The sequence below is a fragment of the Sycon ciliatum genome, chromosome 8 (genome assembly GCF_964019385.1).
Source record: "Sycon ciliatum chromosome 8, ocSycCili1.1, whole genome shotgun sequence".
Classification (NCBI taxonomy): domain Eukaryota; kingdom Metazoa; phylum Porifera; class Calcarea; order Leucosolenida; family Sycettidae; genus Sycon; species Sycon ciliatum.
In genome coordinates, this window is record NC_088650.1 from 7,509,828 (window position 1) to 7,524,120 (window position 14,293).

General features: G+C 50.6%; 1 protein-coding gene across 1 annotated transcript in view; it reads left to right on the plus strand.

Moving 5' to 3' along the window:
• Positions 1 to 14,293, plus strand: part of LOC135823121 (uncharacterized) — a 16,576-nt gene extending 2,283 nt beyond the window's left edge. Inside the window, exons 2-14 of the mRNA XM_065335964.1 lie at positions 1,074 to 1,133; positions 1,528 to 3,680; positions 4,076 to 4,127; positions 5,259 to 5,314; positions 6,938 to 7,222; positions 7,795 to 7,926; positions 8,484 to 8,690; positions 9,360 to 9,536; positions 9,950 to 10,036; positions 10,709 to 10,997; positions 11,356 to 11,919; positions 12,374 to 12,552; positions 13,274 to 14,293. Coding sequence (XP_065192036.1) covers positions 1,127 to 1,133; positions 1,528 to 3,680; positions 4,076 to 4,127; positions 5,259 to 5,314; positions 6,938 to 7,222; positions 7,795 to 7,926; positions 8,484 to 8,690; positions 9,360 to 9,536; positions 9,950 to 10,036; positions 10,709 to 10,997; positions 11,356 to 11,919; positions 12,374 to 12,552; positions 13,274 to 13,444 — 4,359 coding nt within the window. The 5' untranslated portion in view covers positions 1,074 to 1,126 and the 3' untranslated portion in view covers positions 13,445 to 14,293. The remainder of the gene's footprint in view (positions 1 to 1,073; positions 1,134 to 1,527; positions 3,681 to 4,075; positions 4,128 to 5,258; positions 5,315 to 6,937; positions 7,223 to 7,794; positions 7,927 to 8,483; positions 8,691 to 9,359; positions 9,537 to 9,949; positions 10,037 to 10,708; positions 10,998 to 11,355; positions 11,920 to 12,373; positions 12,553 to 13,273) is intronic.

The window sequence follows — 14,293 nt, forward strand, 5'->3', positions numbered from 1 at the left end:
ATATGGTGGAAAGATGCAATTGTGAAGAAATCTTACAAGCTTGCAATGAGACAACAATAGGGCTTGAAAGTGCTACGTCACAGCATAGCAACAATTTCAAAAATTCAAAAACCGGATCCACTTGGATCTGGTTTTTGTATGGATCCAAGCACATTTCAAGCGGTCTTACTCACAGCAAGGTGATGTAGCCGGTGAAACTGACTGATTTGGCTACTGGGGGCGGGGTGACAACTGGTGGCGAAATAAAAGTCACACCTGCATGCGACATGAGTGGGTTGCTATGCACCCACATACATAGGCAATAGCAAAGTCACACCTTAGTGGATCCAAAATAGAAATCTGATGTCAATTTACTACTCCCTGGGCGTTTTTGACGTCATCACTTTCAAGCCCTATAGGCAACCAATGGACATATGGTATTTTCCGGAGTATAAGCTGCACCTTTTGACACCAGTAATTCCCCTGATGAGAGAAGCTCAGTGTAAAATGTTACTGTGAGGAGTCTCTAAAGCTTATCCTTTTCTTCAGTCTGATTGCATTGTGTGACTGTGTGAATGTTTGTCTCCTGCAAACTATGATTTTACAATTCCCGGTTTTGCCATTCAGTTACTATTGAGCACACAAAATTGCAGTGACAGTCACGATACTCTGCTTCCCACGGTTGATTAATCATCAACGGGCAAATTAAAAACGGAGGGGGCAGATGTACTCCCAAGTAAGTTCTGGCTGCATTCAATAGCCCTTATCTTTAGGAGCCCAAGGCTTAGCCTGAGGTAGAACGGGGCTGCATTGTCAACACCTGTATTCGGTGTTGTAAGCCAAGTACGAACGAGGGATTAGTAAATCGCTGGCATTTTACTACTCCCGTGGCGTGTCCCTGGCCTTAAAACTCACAATGTGACGTATGGAGTGGGATGCCCTGATGCCAACAGCAGTCTTGATCAGACACTGAATTGTAGTGTTTAAGAAGACTGGCGTGATGGCAGCTGTTTTTTTTCACATGATCACTCAGCACGAGGTGATAATACGAGTACCGTGCTATTTGCGTGCCCTACCCTGTGCCGCTTTTGTAGGTCTGTTGTGATTAGACGGAAGCAGCAGTCACGGGAAGGAGTCCCCAGTAACAATGGAAGGTATGCAATGTGACTCTGGCATGAGCTGGCACAAATCAAGTTTTATTTCGGAATGATTTTCTGGCGCGCTGGGTTGCACAATATAGTTATGACTTTTAAAGATGGCAAGGCATGAACACCCCCCCCCCCCCCCCCCCCCCCGGAAGCTCTCTCCACAACCATAAGAGTGTTAGTCTGTTTGAGTGGTTATGATGGTCATGTCTGCAATGTTTGCATCAAGAGTTGAGAAGCGCATACGGTGACTCCACTTGTCTGAACATACTTGCCGAGTACACCGACTCAGTGGACATTATATTGCCATGTGTACATGATTTATACCTATCTGCACGTGTACCGGTGTGATCGAAGACCATTGTTCTCTTCTCTCTTCTACTGTGTGAATTTGGCAATGCAGGCTGCGATGGATCTCGTCTGATCAAGGCTGCCACAATGGCCGCCAAGATACGAGGTGAAAAAGCGAACGTGCGTCACCTGCATGTGGTTGTCGTGGGGGCGCCCCAGGCCGGCGGAGGCAGTTTACTATCGTCGTTGCTTGGTCGGTCTTATGCACCGCAGGGTCCCAGTGTGGCGCCGGGCATGCAGGCAGAGTATGCTGTGGCGACTGTGGAGGGAGGACGGCTCGTCGAGTGCCATGACGTGGTCGATGCACTATCCAGGCTGTACGTGGCATCCCTGATGAAGCCCCAGCCGAGCGCAGACGCACCACCGCAGGCGAAGTCTGCTACTTCCGCCGAAGGGACTTCATCCACGAATGGTAAAAGCGCCAGGAGCCCTACTAAAGGTGCCGTTCCGAGCATCTGCGAGCCCGTTGCATATCGTATTTTGAGCGACCAGCCGACTCCGGACGAAGTGCATCACACGGTGCGTGCCTTTCTTGGCAAGGACCTGTCCCGTTACATGAAGTCATCCAGTGCCCAGTCCGAATTCACGGTGATAACGTTCCTAGAGCTGCATGGTCAGTGTACCTACCCAGCCGTCCAGCCACTTCTGATGACGTCACAGACAACACTTGTTGTGACCTACGATGCGTCAAAGGACTTGATGGAGAGAGCTGCAGGGCAGGGAGGGGACGGTGACAGTGCCGAAGAATGCGCCCAGCGTGCAGCGCTGCCACAGGGTTCAACACGCCTCGACCAGCTGCTATCCTGGTTTGACATGCTGCTTCCTCACGGCAGGACGAGCGGTGTAGAGGCCACACAGGATTTGTTTACAGTCGGCTGCTGTTCTGCAGGCGCCGATCAGAAGAAATACGACGATGCCCGGGAAGTGCTGCACAAGAAGATCAGACAGTCGCGGCACAGACTGCTGGTTCAGAACCCGGCATCGCACTTCACCGTTGACAGTACGGGGTCCGACCGAGCAGGCACCGACGGAATCCAGCGATTGCGGAGTACCATCATCAAGCGATGCCGAGAAAGCAATCACCAGATCCCGGTCGTATGGTTGCGCTTCTGCATAGCAATTCAAATGCTCAAGAAAGAGAGTGATTTACCGTGGATTTCCCTCCGAGATGCTACGACAATTGCAGAGGCAGTTGACGCTGTCCAGAATGACGACACAGATGGCATGGAGCAGCTGTTACGGTATGCTCACGATGCCGGTCACTTGGCGTACTTTCCGAGCGACACCCTGGAGCAGCTGATCATCCTGAACTCACAGTTCATACTCGACTGCGTCAGTGCGTTTGCCAACGTCAACTTCCAGCGAAAACGCCTCGGCATGCGCAAGGAGGTGTACCTGGAGCGCTACAATAACGGTACGACCATCGAGTCGGTGGCCAAGTTTGCTCTGAAGAAGTACGAAGGGCACGATAGCCTGACAAATATACGGCTGGATCACATTATGTCCAACCGCGAGGAGTACGATTGCATCTTTGGCGTTCTGGAAGAGCTTGGGCTGTTGGCATCCATTCCAATCAAGGATGATGATCGTCCCGATGGTGAGGCAAAGCGTGATTTCATGATCCCGGCCGTAGCCAAGCTGCAGCGTATAAGCATAGTCGAGGGTTCACGCCTATCATTGCCTATCTACCTTTGCCTGACAGCACCCGGTGAGAAGTATCCGCTACACTTTCCGGTCGCGCTGTACTGGAAATGTGTTGCCAGCGTCCTGCACATGTCCCCTAACATCTCATGGACGCAGCTGTCGTTGGACGAGGCGCGGATTTACTGGTGCAGGGAAGGCTGGCCGTGGCTGCGCATGCGCTATGCCCGCTTTGGCCTGCAGGTGTGCCTGGAGGGGTACACGAAGCTCCTGGGCGATCACGAGACCGGCACCGAGACCCTGGAAGAGCTCCGGCAAGTCGTCAGCAGCGTTCTAGTCAGGCAGCAGCGGCGTCGTGACGTCGTCGTGAGGCCGGCCGTGCCGTGCCCGTGCGGCTTACCCGCCGGCAACAGATGCATAGAACACGGACGGAAGTCCTGCGACACCGACAGCTGTGCCCACGCCCTCGGCACCATGGCGGACGGCAAGGCACCCGTGTGCCCACTGCAGAAGACGCCGCAGAGAATCGCGCAAGTCGCACCGTTCTGGCTCGCCATGGAGCAGGTAAGGTGTGTGCATGGAAAGGAGACAACCATAAGCAACAACGGGAAAAGTCTGAAGAAAAAATTGACTGTCACCACCAGGACCCGAACCAGGGACTTTCCCTTGAGGCCAGCGATGCTCTAACTACTGAGCTACTACCGACACAACCGCATTGGACACGCGTAACAATATGAACGTAACCACGGCACTGAGCACGTCTTAGGATTAGCCATTCAGTTGACGTGTAGCTTGCCTTTGCTTGATGCATCGTCAGGTGATGCGACCGCGAATCTGGCTAACTCTACTTTTTTTTTACGCTAATGCACGAGTGCTTGCACTATGTCTTCAAATTTTGCTAAGTTGTGGTCATGGTTACGTGTGTGTATGGTAAATTTGCCTGTGTGTATTTTGCTTAGGACAAGAACTTGATGCTGCACAAATGCGAGAAGAAAAGCCCCGGTCCATCTGGTGAGCATTGAGCAAGCGCCTTTGTTGCTCGTAGGTGTAGACGGAAGTAATGATCTTATTACTATTGTGATGGTGATGTAATGATGATGTAAGGATGATGATGTTGATGATGTAATGATCAGGATGTGCAAAGATGCAATGCCATGATGTAATGATTGTATCACTACTGTGATGGTGATGTCATGACCATGTTGATGATGTAATGATCGTATCACTACTGTGATGCTGATGTAATGCTGATGCAATGATCATATCACTACTAGTATACCGTACAGGCACTGCAGAAAGGAGCTAGTGCTGCTATGCAGGGTACTGTTTGAAAAAGTAACGCGGGTACTGTGGAGCCTGTGTAAGCCGACCGCTCAAGCCGGGACCTTAAACATGTGGTCGCTGTGTAGAGTTGGCCTCCTTCTCCAGGGTCATTTGACCGGTCCGGCGGATATAACACTCCCTGGTCCTACTTGTAATGGTCCTCTAGAACAGACAGTCGTCTTGTCAGCGTGGTCACCGTGACAGGTTTCACTGTACAGGAAAACCTGGTGTAAGCGACCTCTGGGTTTAGCGACCACCTGCTCTTAACAACCGTTTTTCCATGCACCTACTACTACTACTATACAGACACTGTGGGACCTGGCTCTAAAGACCACCTGGCTTTAATGACCGCTTTTGCTTGCACCGTGGGGTGGTCGCTTAAACCAGGTTTTACTGTAGTTAGATAGAAAGTGGCGGTGCATGATATTGAGAATTGTCTGGATGCAAACTGAAGGGATGCTGACCAAGGGGTCTCCAACGGTATACAGTGAAACCTGTCTAAGACGACCGCTCAAGGGACCTTCAAAACACGGTCTCTGTTACCAGGTGGTCTCCTTATCCGGGGTCATTTGACTGGAAATAGCATCCTTGGGTCCTGGCTGCAGTGGTCTTCTGGGACAGGTGGTCGCCTTATCCGAGTGGTCCCCTTGACAGGTTTACTGTACATGTGCTCGCATGCACTGTCCGGTATGTGCATGCTAAACTATAATTCAGCACGGCAAGAATTTCTGGTCACTGAATCAAGACTAGTGGTTTACGTTCTGGTCTTGCCAATGTGTGGTTCGTTTCTGTTCTGTGTTTCCTTGTGATGTTTCGCAGAGCTAACAGGCTTGCAATCACAGTTTGGAAAGATCCGTGGATCCATCGGAGACGTGGTACGTTGCGGAAGCTGCTCACCTCGAGTGCTAGAGCATTTTTATTTTTTAACTCCACTGGTAAACACGAACACCTTAGCAATAGTGGCACACAATCCACAAGAGTGCAGGATCTAAACTGGGTTTGGGGTACGCCCCGCCAATGCCATATGCTCCGAGTCATGTCACATGCTGCGGCCAGTGTGGGGTGCTTAGCCACAGTACCCGGCATCGAGCTATGCTTGCAGCAGGCTAGGGGATAGAGACTACAGTGTGAACAGAGCCCCATTTACAATCAGGGCATCGGGTGAGTTTGCCGGAACGTTACAGTCACGACGGTATCGGCCGTACAAGTACCATTTTCTTAGGACGTTGATTTATTATTAGGGTTAAACTAGGGCTGAGCCGGGTAGCATTTTCTTCGGGTATCGGGTCCGGGTAGTTTTCCACAGGTAGCAGGGGTACCCGATCGGGTAATGTTTCCATGGTAAGACCACAATGCACACCGGCCCCTTCCCTTACACACTGGGTAGACATGCGTGAATTATTTGTACACGTGCACTGTACATGATGTCATCTGTGACTTCGGGTTTCCGGGTACTATTCGGTACCCGTCTACCCGAGGTCCTCACGGGTAGCACGGGTACCCGACTACCCATGCACACCACTAGGTTAAACCCTGTTAACCCTAGCGGCAGATGCAGCGCCTAGCGGTGGGGATGCGGGGATAAGTCTCACAACCGCTGGCACAAGTGCCGAGAAACCCCATTAGCTGCCCGGGGTTTACCGGGTGTTAGCGGCCGTCGTCAGTTCCCTTCGGGAACGGACACGATAAGTTTTTTTTTTAACTATTAGGGATGCATGGTTGGCAAAGTGGTTAGAGCATTGGCCTTCCAAGCATGAGGTGGTGAGTTTGTTTCCCAGTTTGTGTGAATATGATGTCTACCATTGGGATGATGTCTACCATTGGGAGACCCATCTGGGATTGAGTACCTGACTTTGGTTGGGGACTCGGCGAAAGGGTTACCCTGGAAAGGAGATGAGCACTGCCCTCCCTATGTCAAGCTCATCTGTCTGTTTGTGCTTGTCTGTGTGTACATTTATGTGTGTGTGTGTGTGTGTGTGTGTGTGTATGTGTGTGTGTGTGTATGTGTTCTTTCATTCTCCTGGGTGGTTACCAACAGCCAGTGTATGCCGGAGTATGTGGTGTGGCGTGTGTGTAAAAAAAATGAAAAAAAATGAAAAATAGGGATTCACTGGCCAGAAAGCCACTTCAATCAGCTGTGTGGTGGATACCAGGCTGGTCAATTCATCAGCCTTGCAAGCTGTTGAATGGTGTAATCCCAGCACAAGTTGCTATGTCTAACATAGCTGTTCGCTATCATCGCTTCGCGATGGGCATGTCTGAGGTCTGAGGTGTGTGTGTGTCACGGTGTGTGTGTGTGTGTGTGTGTGTGTGTGTGTGCCACGGTGTGTGTGTGTGTATGTGTGTCTGTGCCTGTCTGTTCTTGTATGGCTGTGCCCGTGTGTCTGTGTATCTGCCTTTCTGTGTGTGTGTGTGTGTGTGTGTGTGTGTGTGTGTGTGTGTGTGTGTGTGTGTGTGTGTGTGTGTGTGTGTGTGTGTGCACGTATGCTTTGTTACAGAGCCAGAGCAGTAGCCAGGGCACGTCTGGCATTGACACAGGGCACAGTGACTTCTACACCGACACGGACGGCAGAACGCCGTACGATAGTGCGGACGTAAGCGTGGACACTGACACGGACGTCGCCAGCAGCTATCGGAATAGCCTCACGGACGGCAACACAACGGACGGCATGACAGACGTGGCGTCGACCAGTGCGTTCGAAACAAGCACCAGCACTAGCACGCTGGGTGCCGACGAGCAAATTACGATGAGCTTGTCGTCGTCTTTTTGTTCCGGGTCGATTGTAAGCACTCCTCTTACAGCCAGCCAGTGTGCACCGGTGTTAAAACCGGGATGCGGCTATTGCTAAGTTCTCTCGTGAAACTATTTGCCCTCAGCCATGCTACTCTAGCAACTAGCCGCCATCTCACCGAAAATAGTTTTTGCCATTTTTTTACCAAATCATATGGATTTGTGACTTTTGTGCAGATTTGCAGTACCACCCCGTTAGCACTGTAGTTCATGGTCATGGGTTGTGAATAGCGCTCCAAAGTCTGCTGTGTATCCTGTATGCCATGGGTCCTAGGGAGTGTGATACACACACACATGTACATGGCAATGCTGACGTTGCCACATTACTGGGAGTAAGGGAGCATTGTATTGAATTTCAGGTACACATTGACCCGGGGGTATGTTTTGGATTGCTTTATTTTTCAAGTAGATCGTGCAGACTTAATACTAAATGCACACTCATGTATCCCCCCCCCCCCCTCTCCCCCTCTCCCCCTCTCCCCCTCTCCCCCTCTCCCCCTCTCCCTATCTGAGTGTGTATGTATGGATGGGTGCGGGTATGCACCTAATTATTTTATGTTTCAGAGTCGACCAGTCAGCCAGGGATCTCCTGAATTGTTGTATGTGCCCGGTGCAAGATTTATAAGTGGCGACTTGGACATTGCAACAGCGGATGACACTGATGTGGAGGATAACTCCAACAATGATTTCAGGCGGGTAAGCAGGTCTTGCTGCCTCCCCCTCACCCATCCCCCCCCCCCCCCTCTTTACAAACATTTAGAGAAGGATCACTACTTCATGCTTACCAAGATTCAGTCAAAGTAAGTTAGCAGACGGCTGGTCGGTGTTCCCCAACCTGCCGCTACACACACACACACACACACACACGCACACGCACACGCACACACACACACACACACACACACACACACACACACACACACACACGCACACACACACACACACACACACACACTCGCAAACCTTATTTTGTTATTCAAGATTGCGAAACCAGAACCATCCTTCTATCCCTGCCTCTCTTACCACCCCACTTTTAAGTAAGTTGTCGTCTGACCCCTCTAATATACAATTCCATTTCCGTAGAAAAAAACAGATCAGTCTTACCATTGCTATGTACAGTGGTGTATTTATCCACTGGAAGATCTATCATAAATATTCATGTGCAATGCGTTTTAACACTACGGCATCTAAGCTGACGCTCATTGAGCGGCTTTCACAGTTTTGACCCCCCACCCCGACTCGAATGTCTTTAGGGCATGCGGCGACGCTGCAAGGCTCGGACCGTGTCCCTTAGTCCTGCACGCCTGCTACTGACAACAGCTCTGACGCCAACGCCTGGAGCAGAAGCAGCATCATCCTCTCCCTTAAGTGACCGACGCTCAACCAGCTCCGTTGGCAGTCGTGTGTCGCAATCTCTTTCGGATGGCGACGGAGCAACGCATTATCAGGTTGTTTCTGAGGTGAGGTAGTAACTGTAGTGGTGTGTGTGTGTGTGTGTGTGTGTGTGTGTGTGTGTGTGTGTGTGTGTGTGTGTGTGTGGCTCTGGCTCCGAGCGCCGCACCATCCCATGCCCGACCTGCTCTCGGAAGTTCACACGTCTCCAGTACCTGGCTCAACACAAATGCAAGAAGTAGCTCTGCCCTCCTTGCCTCTTTGAAGCACTGCATCACCTTTAGGTGGCAGTTTCAAGGTTCAAGGTGTGTGTGTGTGCATGTGCGCGTGCGTGCGTGTGCGTGCATGCATGCATGTGTGTAGAGAAGGGGGGGGGGTTGTGTGTGAGTATGTAGCTCATTCAGGCAGACCGATGATGTGCACCTGCTCATGAAAACCTAATCATTTGCAGGACTCGCATCATATTGGGTCAGTATTCTCTGAAAACCTGTTCCGGAAAACGCAAGCACCCCCCCCCCCTTCCCCCCGGTCAAAAAGGGGAATTCCCCTCAATCAGCACATGGTCCCTCATTAATCCTATAGTCTCATCTTATGTTCCTGCTCCATATTTGGACTATGCATCATGTGCAGACTTAAAAAATGTGTTATTTGTTGTAAGATTTGTTACCAATCCATACTGGAAAGTCAGTTGTAGCTTGAGGTTGACACAACTCATCTATCCTGTGGCCCTGCAACAGAGCAACACATCCGACATTCCCATTCATCCAGACGGCACTATCATTGCCATGAGAAGCGCCCGTGTTTGCTTTCCCGCCGGCGCCGTGGATCAGATCACACACATCCCGCCTCCCGTGCACTTTAAGCTGCGCCATCTGTTGAAGACAGAGGAAGGTGCTCCCATCACATTCCACAGTGTAAGCTTGTTAGGCAACTCATGACCTGGCAAAGGCTGGCATGCGGGCAATATGGATGCAGCGAATGGAGTAGTTATTTAATAATTATTGGTCTTTGACCACTTTAACTCTTGTGCTTTGCCCACTTAACTTAGGCTGGGGTCTGATCTACGCATCTTCTACCGCTTTATGAGCTGCATCTGTGCCTTGAACTTTGAGGGTGGTGGCGTTCTACGGATGCAGAAGCTCAGCTTGATTGAGTCCCATGCGAGCTCTGAAGGTTATTTCCATTAATGTTTAAAAGTGTGTATGATGTCTGTATCAAAATCTTTCGCCCAATTTTCCAGACATAACCGGTGGAGAAAGAGCATTGTGTTGACTATCAACGTTTGTTTTCCTTTGTGTGTTTTTGTGTGTGTCACCATTGCTAACAGATGGTGGTGCTGAGGCCTCATGGAACTCACTTTGACGAGCCCGTCAAGCTTGAGATTGATGTCCCGGGCCTGGACAGACAACACCACGTAGGTATCCGTGGGTTCGCGCAGTGAAAAATGCCCGACGCATACCCCATGCACTTAACCCGAATGCACGTAGCGTTGTGAGCAAGCACATGTATATTGTGTCAGTGTATACTGTTGTTTGCAGTACTTCAAGTACAGTGATGCATTTAATGAAATCCAGTCAAGCGAGTCAATGCCACTCCGAACGCTGTGCATTTGCAACTCTAGACCTGAGAACACTGGGATGAAAGCTGGCGCAAGGCAAAAACTTGGCTCACGCGATCGGATTTCATTGAGCGGCACTGTGCGAGTATCACAATTCTGTCCCGGGTTTGGACCGCAAGATCATGTAGGTAGATGTGGAATGAAGAGTGAAGCATACCGATCCATACTCCCGCACTTAACCCGAATCCACGTAATGTTGTATGCAAGCACACGTGTACTGTGTCCATGCTTGAAATGCCTCAAGTATATCTGTACGGTTGTCAACAGTCTACCCATTGTGAATGCTTCTCATCATTTTTTTTACTTGTGTCCTTTTCCTGGTGTGTGTGTGTGTGTGTGTGTGTGTGTGTGCGCGTGTGTGTGTCTGTGCACGTTCTTGCATACGTGTGTGTGTGTGTGTGTGTGTGTGTGTGTGTGCGTGTGTGTGTGTGCGTGTGTTAATGTGCATACACCATGCTGGGTGCACAGCTCTATCTGGTACACTACCCGTGCACCGACAATGCCGTGCACCACCCATCACTGACTCGCACCGGCAGCAGCAGCGATGCATTCGCCGGCCACTCGGACTGCACCATCGTCCACGTGGGCCGCCACGTCTGGACGCTCAGCAAATATCCGGAGGACAAGCACAGCGCCGTCCCCGCCAAGGCGTCCAACAGGACGGCTGCGGAGCGGCTGCAATGCCCGTACGACCATGTCACTGTTGATCATGTCAAGAAGCTCGTCCGCGTCACCATGCGCCACTTCAGCAGGATCCGTAAGCTCTTGCCTCACTCGCCAGGAATCTTGAAATAGAGTTGTTCTTGGGGTATCATTTTGCTTTCTGCATTGGGGGCAACCCCAAGCCTAAGCTCCTATATTTTGCACACTTTCTTAGCAACCATTGGGTCACTGATACATGTACATAGAGTGAAGTAAGGTATTGTTCAAAGTTTGATACCGTATTCGTATACATGTAGTGACATGGCCAATGTAGATGCAGCAAAGGGGTCTCTATGGCAGAGGTCCAGCAGTAGCAGCATTCCCAATGGCAATTGTTTGGTATATTCAGCTAACTATGTGATGTGCGGCCACGTTGACCTTGGTTTTGTTCCGCTTCTCGTTATCGTGTTCAGTTGTTGTCACCAGTCCGCAGCTGCTGAGCGAGAAGCAGAAAGGACTGCTGAGGAGCAGAAAGCGTCACCTGTGCCGTGTGTTCGTCTACACCAAGTGGGTGGACCTGGATGCCGAGCGCCTGGGGCTGAGCATCAGGGTGATCCCGTCGGCGACGAACTCCTGCGACACGGCCATCTCTCAGCTCGACGATCCACCACTGGACATGACGCTGGCGGGGCGTGCGTCCGAGTACATCCTGCTGAGGCGCACCGACTGCCTGGAGTACACGTTCCGCATCATACCGGCTGGGAGCTGGGTGGCGCGCGACGACAGCGATCGCCAGACGTCCTCGTACATGCGCTCCTCCCTGGCGCACTTTGAGCTGGACGACGGCTGCCGCCTGTGGGATCGCGGTCGCCTGGTGTACGGCGAACTGGTCTGCAAGGTGGTCAAAGGCGGCGGCGGCAGTAGTAGTAGCAGCACTGGCGGTGGTGCTAGCAGTACGGGACACGACGACCTGTCCACTAGCGCTAACGACGATACAGTTGTTGTGTCGTTCGAACACCCCAATTCAACCAGCAGTGGTAAGGTGACAAGCAATGCGCTCTTCCTTTCCAGCTGCTCAGCTGGTCTATGTGATACATGTATGTTGTACAGTGTACATGGACTCGTATGCACATGTACAAACATTGAGTTGGCTAGTGCATTGTCAATCTGTTATGGCAATGGTGAACCGGCAAAAGCACATCAATTGAACTGCATGGAGGTCTGGCCAACCAGTGTACATGTATTTAATTGCGTTATTCGCAGACCAGCAAAACATCATGGTGTCTTTACTAACTTTGGCGATGTTTGAAGGTGACTGCTCCGTGTGCTTTTGATGGATTGCGAGTGACTTTTAAATACATGAAGTGGCTTCCATGGAGTTTGTGCAGGCTAACAACAAAAATGCTAGTTGATTGTCTTTATGGCCTGATGCCTGGCAACACATTGAGTAAATCCTTTCGTGTGGCTGGTCGGGTATTCACTTACTCGTAGGTCCGCGGACGCGCCGTGTTCCCGACCAATGGGTGGACTTCCGGCGGCTATCGCACCTGCAGCGCACTGAGAGGTTCAATAAGCTGAAGCAATACTTGGCAGATGAGGTACGGACTGTCTATGAGCTTGGTAGCTATCTCCTGGATGATGATACTCAGTTCCCGAATGGACCAAAGTCGGTACGTACTCACTTTTGTGATAACGTGTTTTTCAGATGTTTGAGGGAGCTGCACTGTGTGTGTGTGTGTGTGTGTGTATGTGTGTGTATGTGTGTGTGCGTGCGTGTGTGTGTGTGTGTGTGTATGTGTGTGTGTGTGTGTGTGCTCGCGCGTGTGTGTGGTGCCAGCTAGTTTGGTTGGTGGGTACACTTATGCCGGATAGTGCTGGGTCTGTTGCCAACGGGATCGGCTGCTTGAAGGTGTAATGTTGTACATGCCACCTTTGTTGGTTCCAGGGTTCATATACTATCTATTTGAAGTGTACACACCTGTTAACCATGGACTACTTCTGGCTGGATTAACTCTTGTGTAATCAATGGTGCTAGTGAAGCTTTTATCAGATCCATTCTGATTTAGCCACCCACACTAGTAGCAAGTATCACCTTCACTGGGGGCAGGGGTAAATGCAGTTGGATCCCGGGACGGATACACTGATGCCATCAATCCTTTTTCTGCACCTTGCCGTCACTCACTCCCTGAGGTGTGGTGAGCCCATAAGTGGGATCATTCCCAAGCCAGGCCAGAGTTTGGAGGTGCCAGGGGTGTCGGCCATTTGTACAAGCTTCACCCTGTACTGTTCGTGATCGGTTAAATAGCGCTGCCCTCTGTTTGTTTTCCTTACACATTAATTTTGGTGTTGATGTTGCATCTTCTGTATGTTGCAATGTCCGATATTCCGCAGACAATTGACAACGCGGCGGACAGCAAGAGGTCGTTCGACCTGTTCGACGCTCTAATGGACCTGTGGGTTAGACACATGGATACTGTCAGTGGACAGACTCTTTACTACTCCACCATACGTATGGGGCTGGACGGCACTGCTGAGGCCATCAAACCTCTTCTGCAAGGCTAGAAGAACGCATGGAACTCGTATGTTTGCACACTGGGTGTGAGCCTCACTCCCGCATACGGAAATGGCAAGCTGCCTGGTGAACATTTCAGCCTTCGCACTGCATGCGTTGACAATCGCTGCACTCGTCAGCTGTGTGATCCGCATACGGCTGCACCAGTCCTTAGAGCTTAGACCGTAATACTAATAGACGATACAGGTTTGCTTGAAAGAACTGCTACTTCCGTATGGATATGAGCGCTGTGTACGAGTGCTGTGTACGGGTGGTGCGTACGAGTGCTGTATGCGAGTGCTGTGTGTGGGTACTGCGAATGTGGGGACCTTATCTACTTGCACAAACATGACTCTGTGGCTAACGTACACGTAGTCGCAGCCAGCATGTCAGCCAACGTGTGATCTGCTGGACAGGATCATCGATTTCCTTGGCGATTGAAATAGCTCACAGCTTTGCTTGACCACTAGCTTGACTGCTGCCACCGGTGACGGCAGCGTAGGTAATGTTGATGGTGGGCGTACATGTGGCTGGCGTGATAATAATTATTATAATTTTCATTGACAGACTACAGCGAACTGATCACTAGACACGACGCTTTGTCATCTACTATGTATTTCAGCATAATATAATTTTAGTATTTTACCCGTGCATCGGGCCGGCCGTGCATCTAAACTGACCTTGTATAGCGCTATTTTTTTGAATACGGAATAAAATATAGGATTACGAATGATGAACCTTGAATCCTTGACTGCCATCACTCTCCACTATAGTATAGGTCATATCACCAGACCTTTCGAGCCCAATACACTTATAAATTTATCAAAATTAATGTCCACGCTGAGTGTCTCGTACAGCCG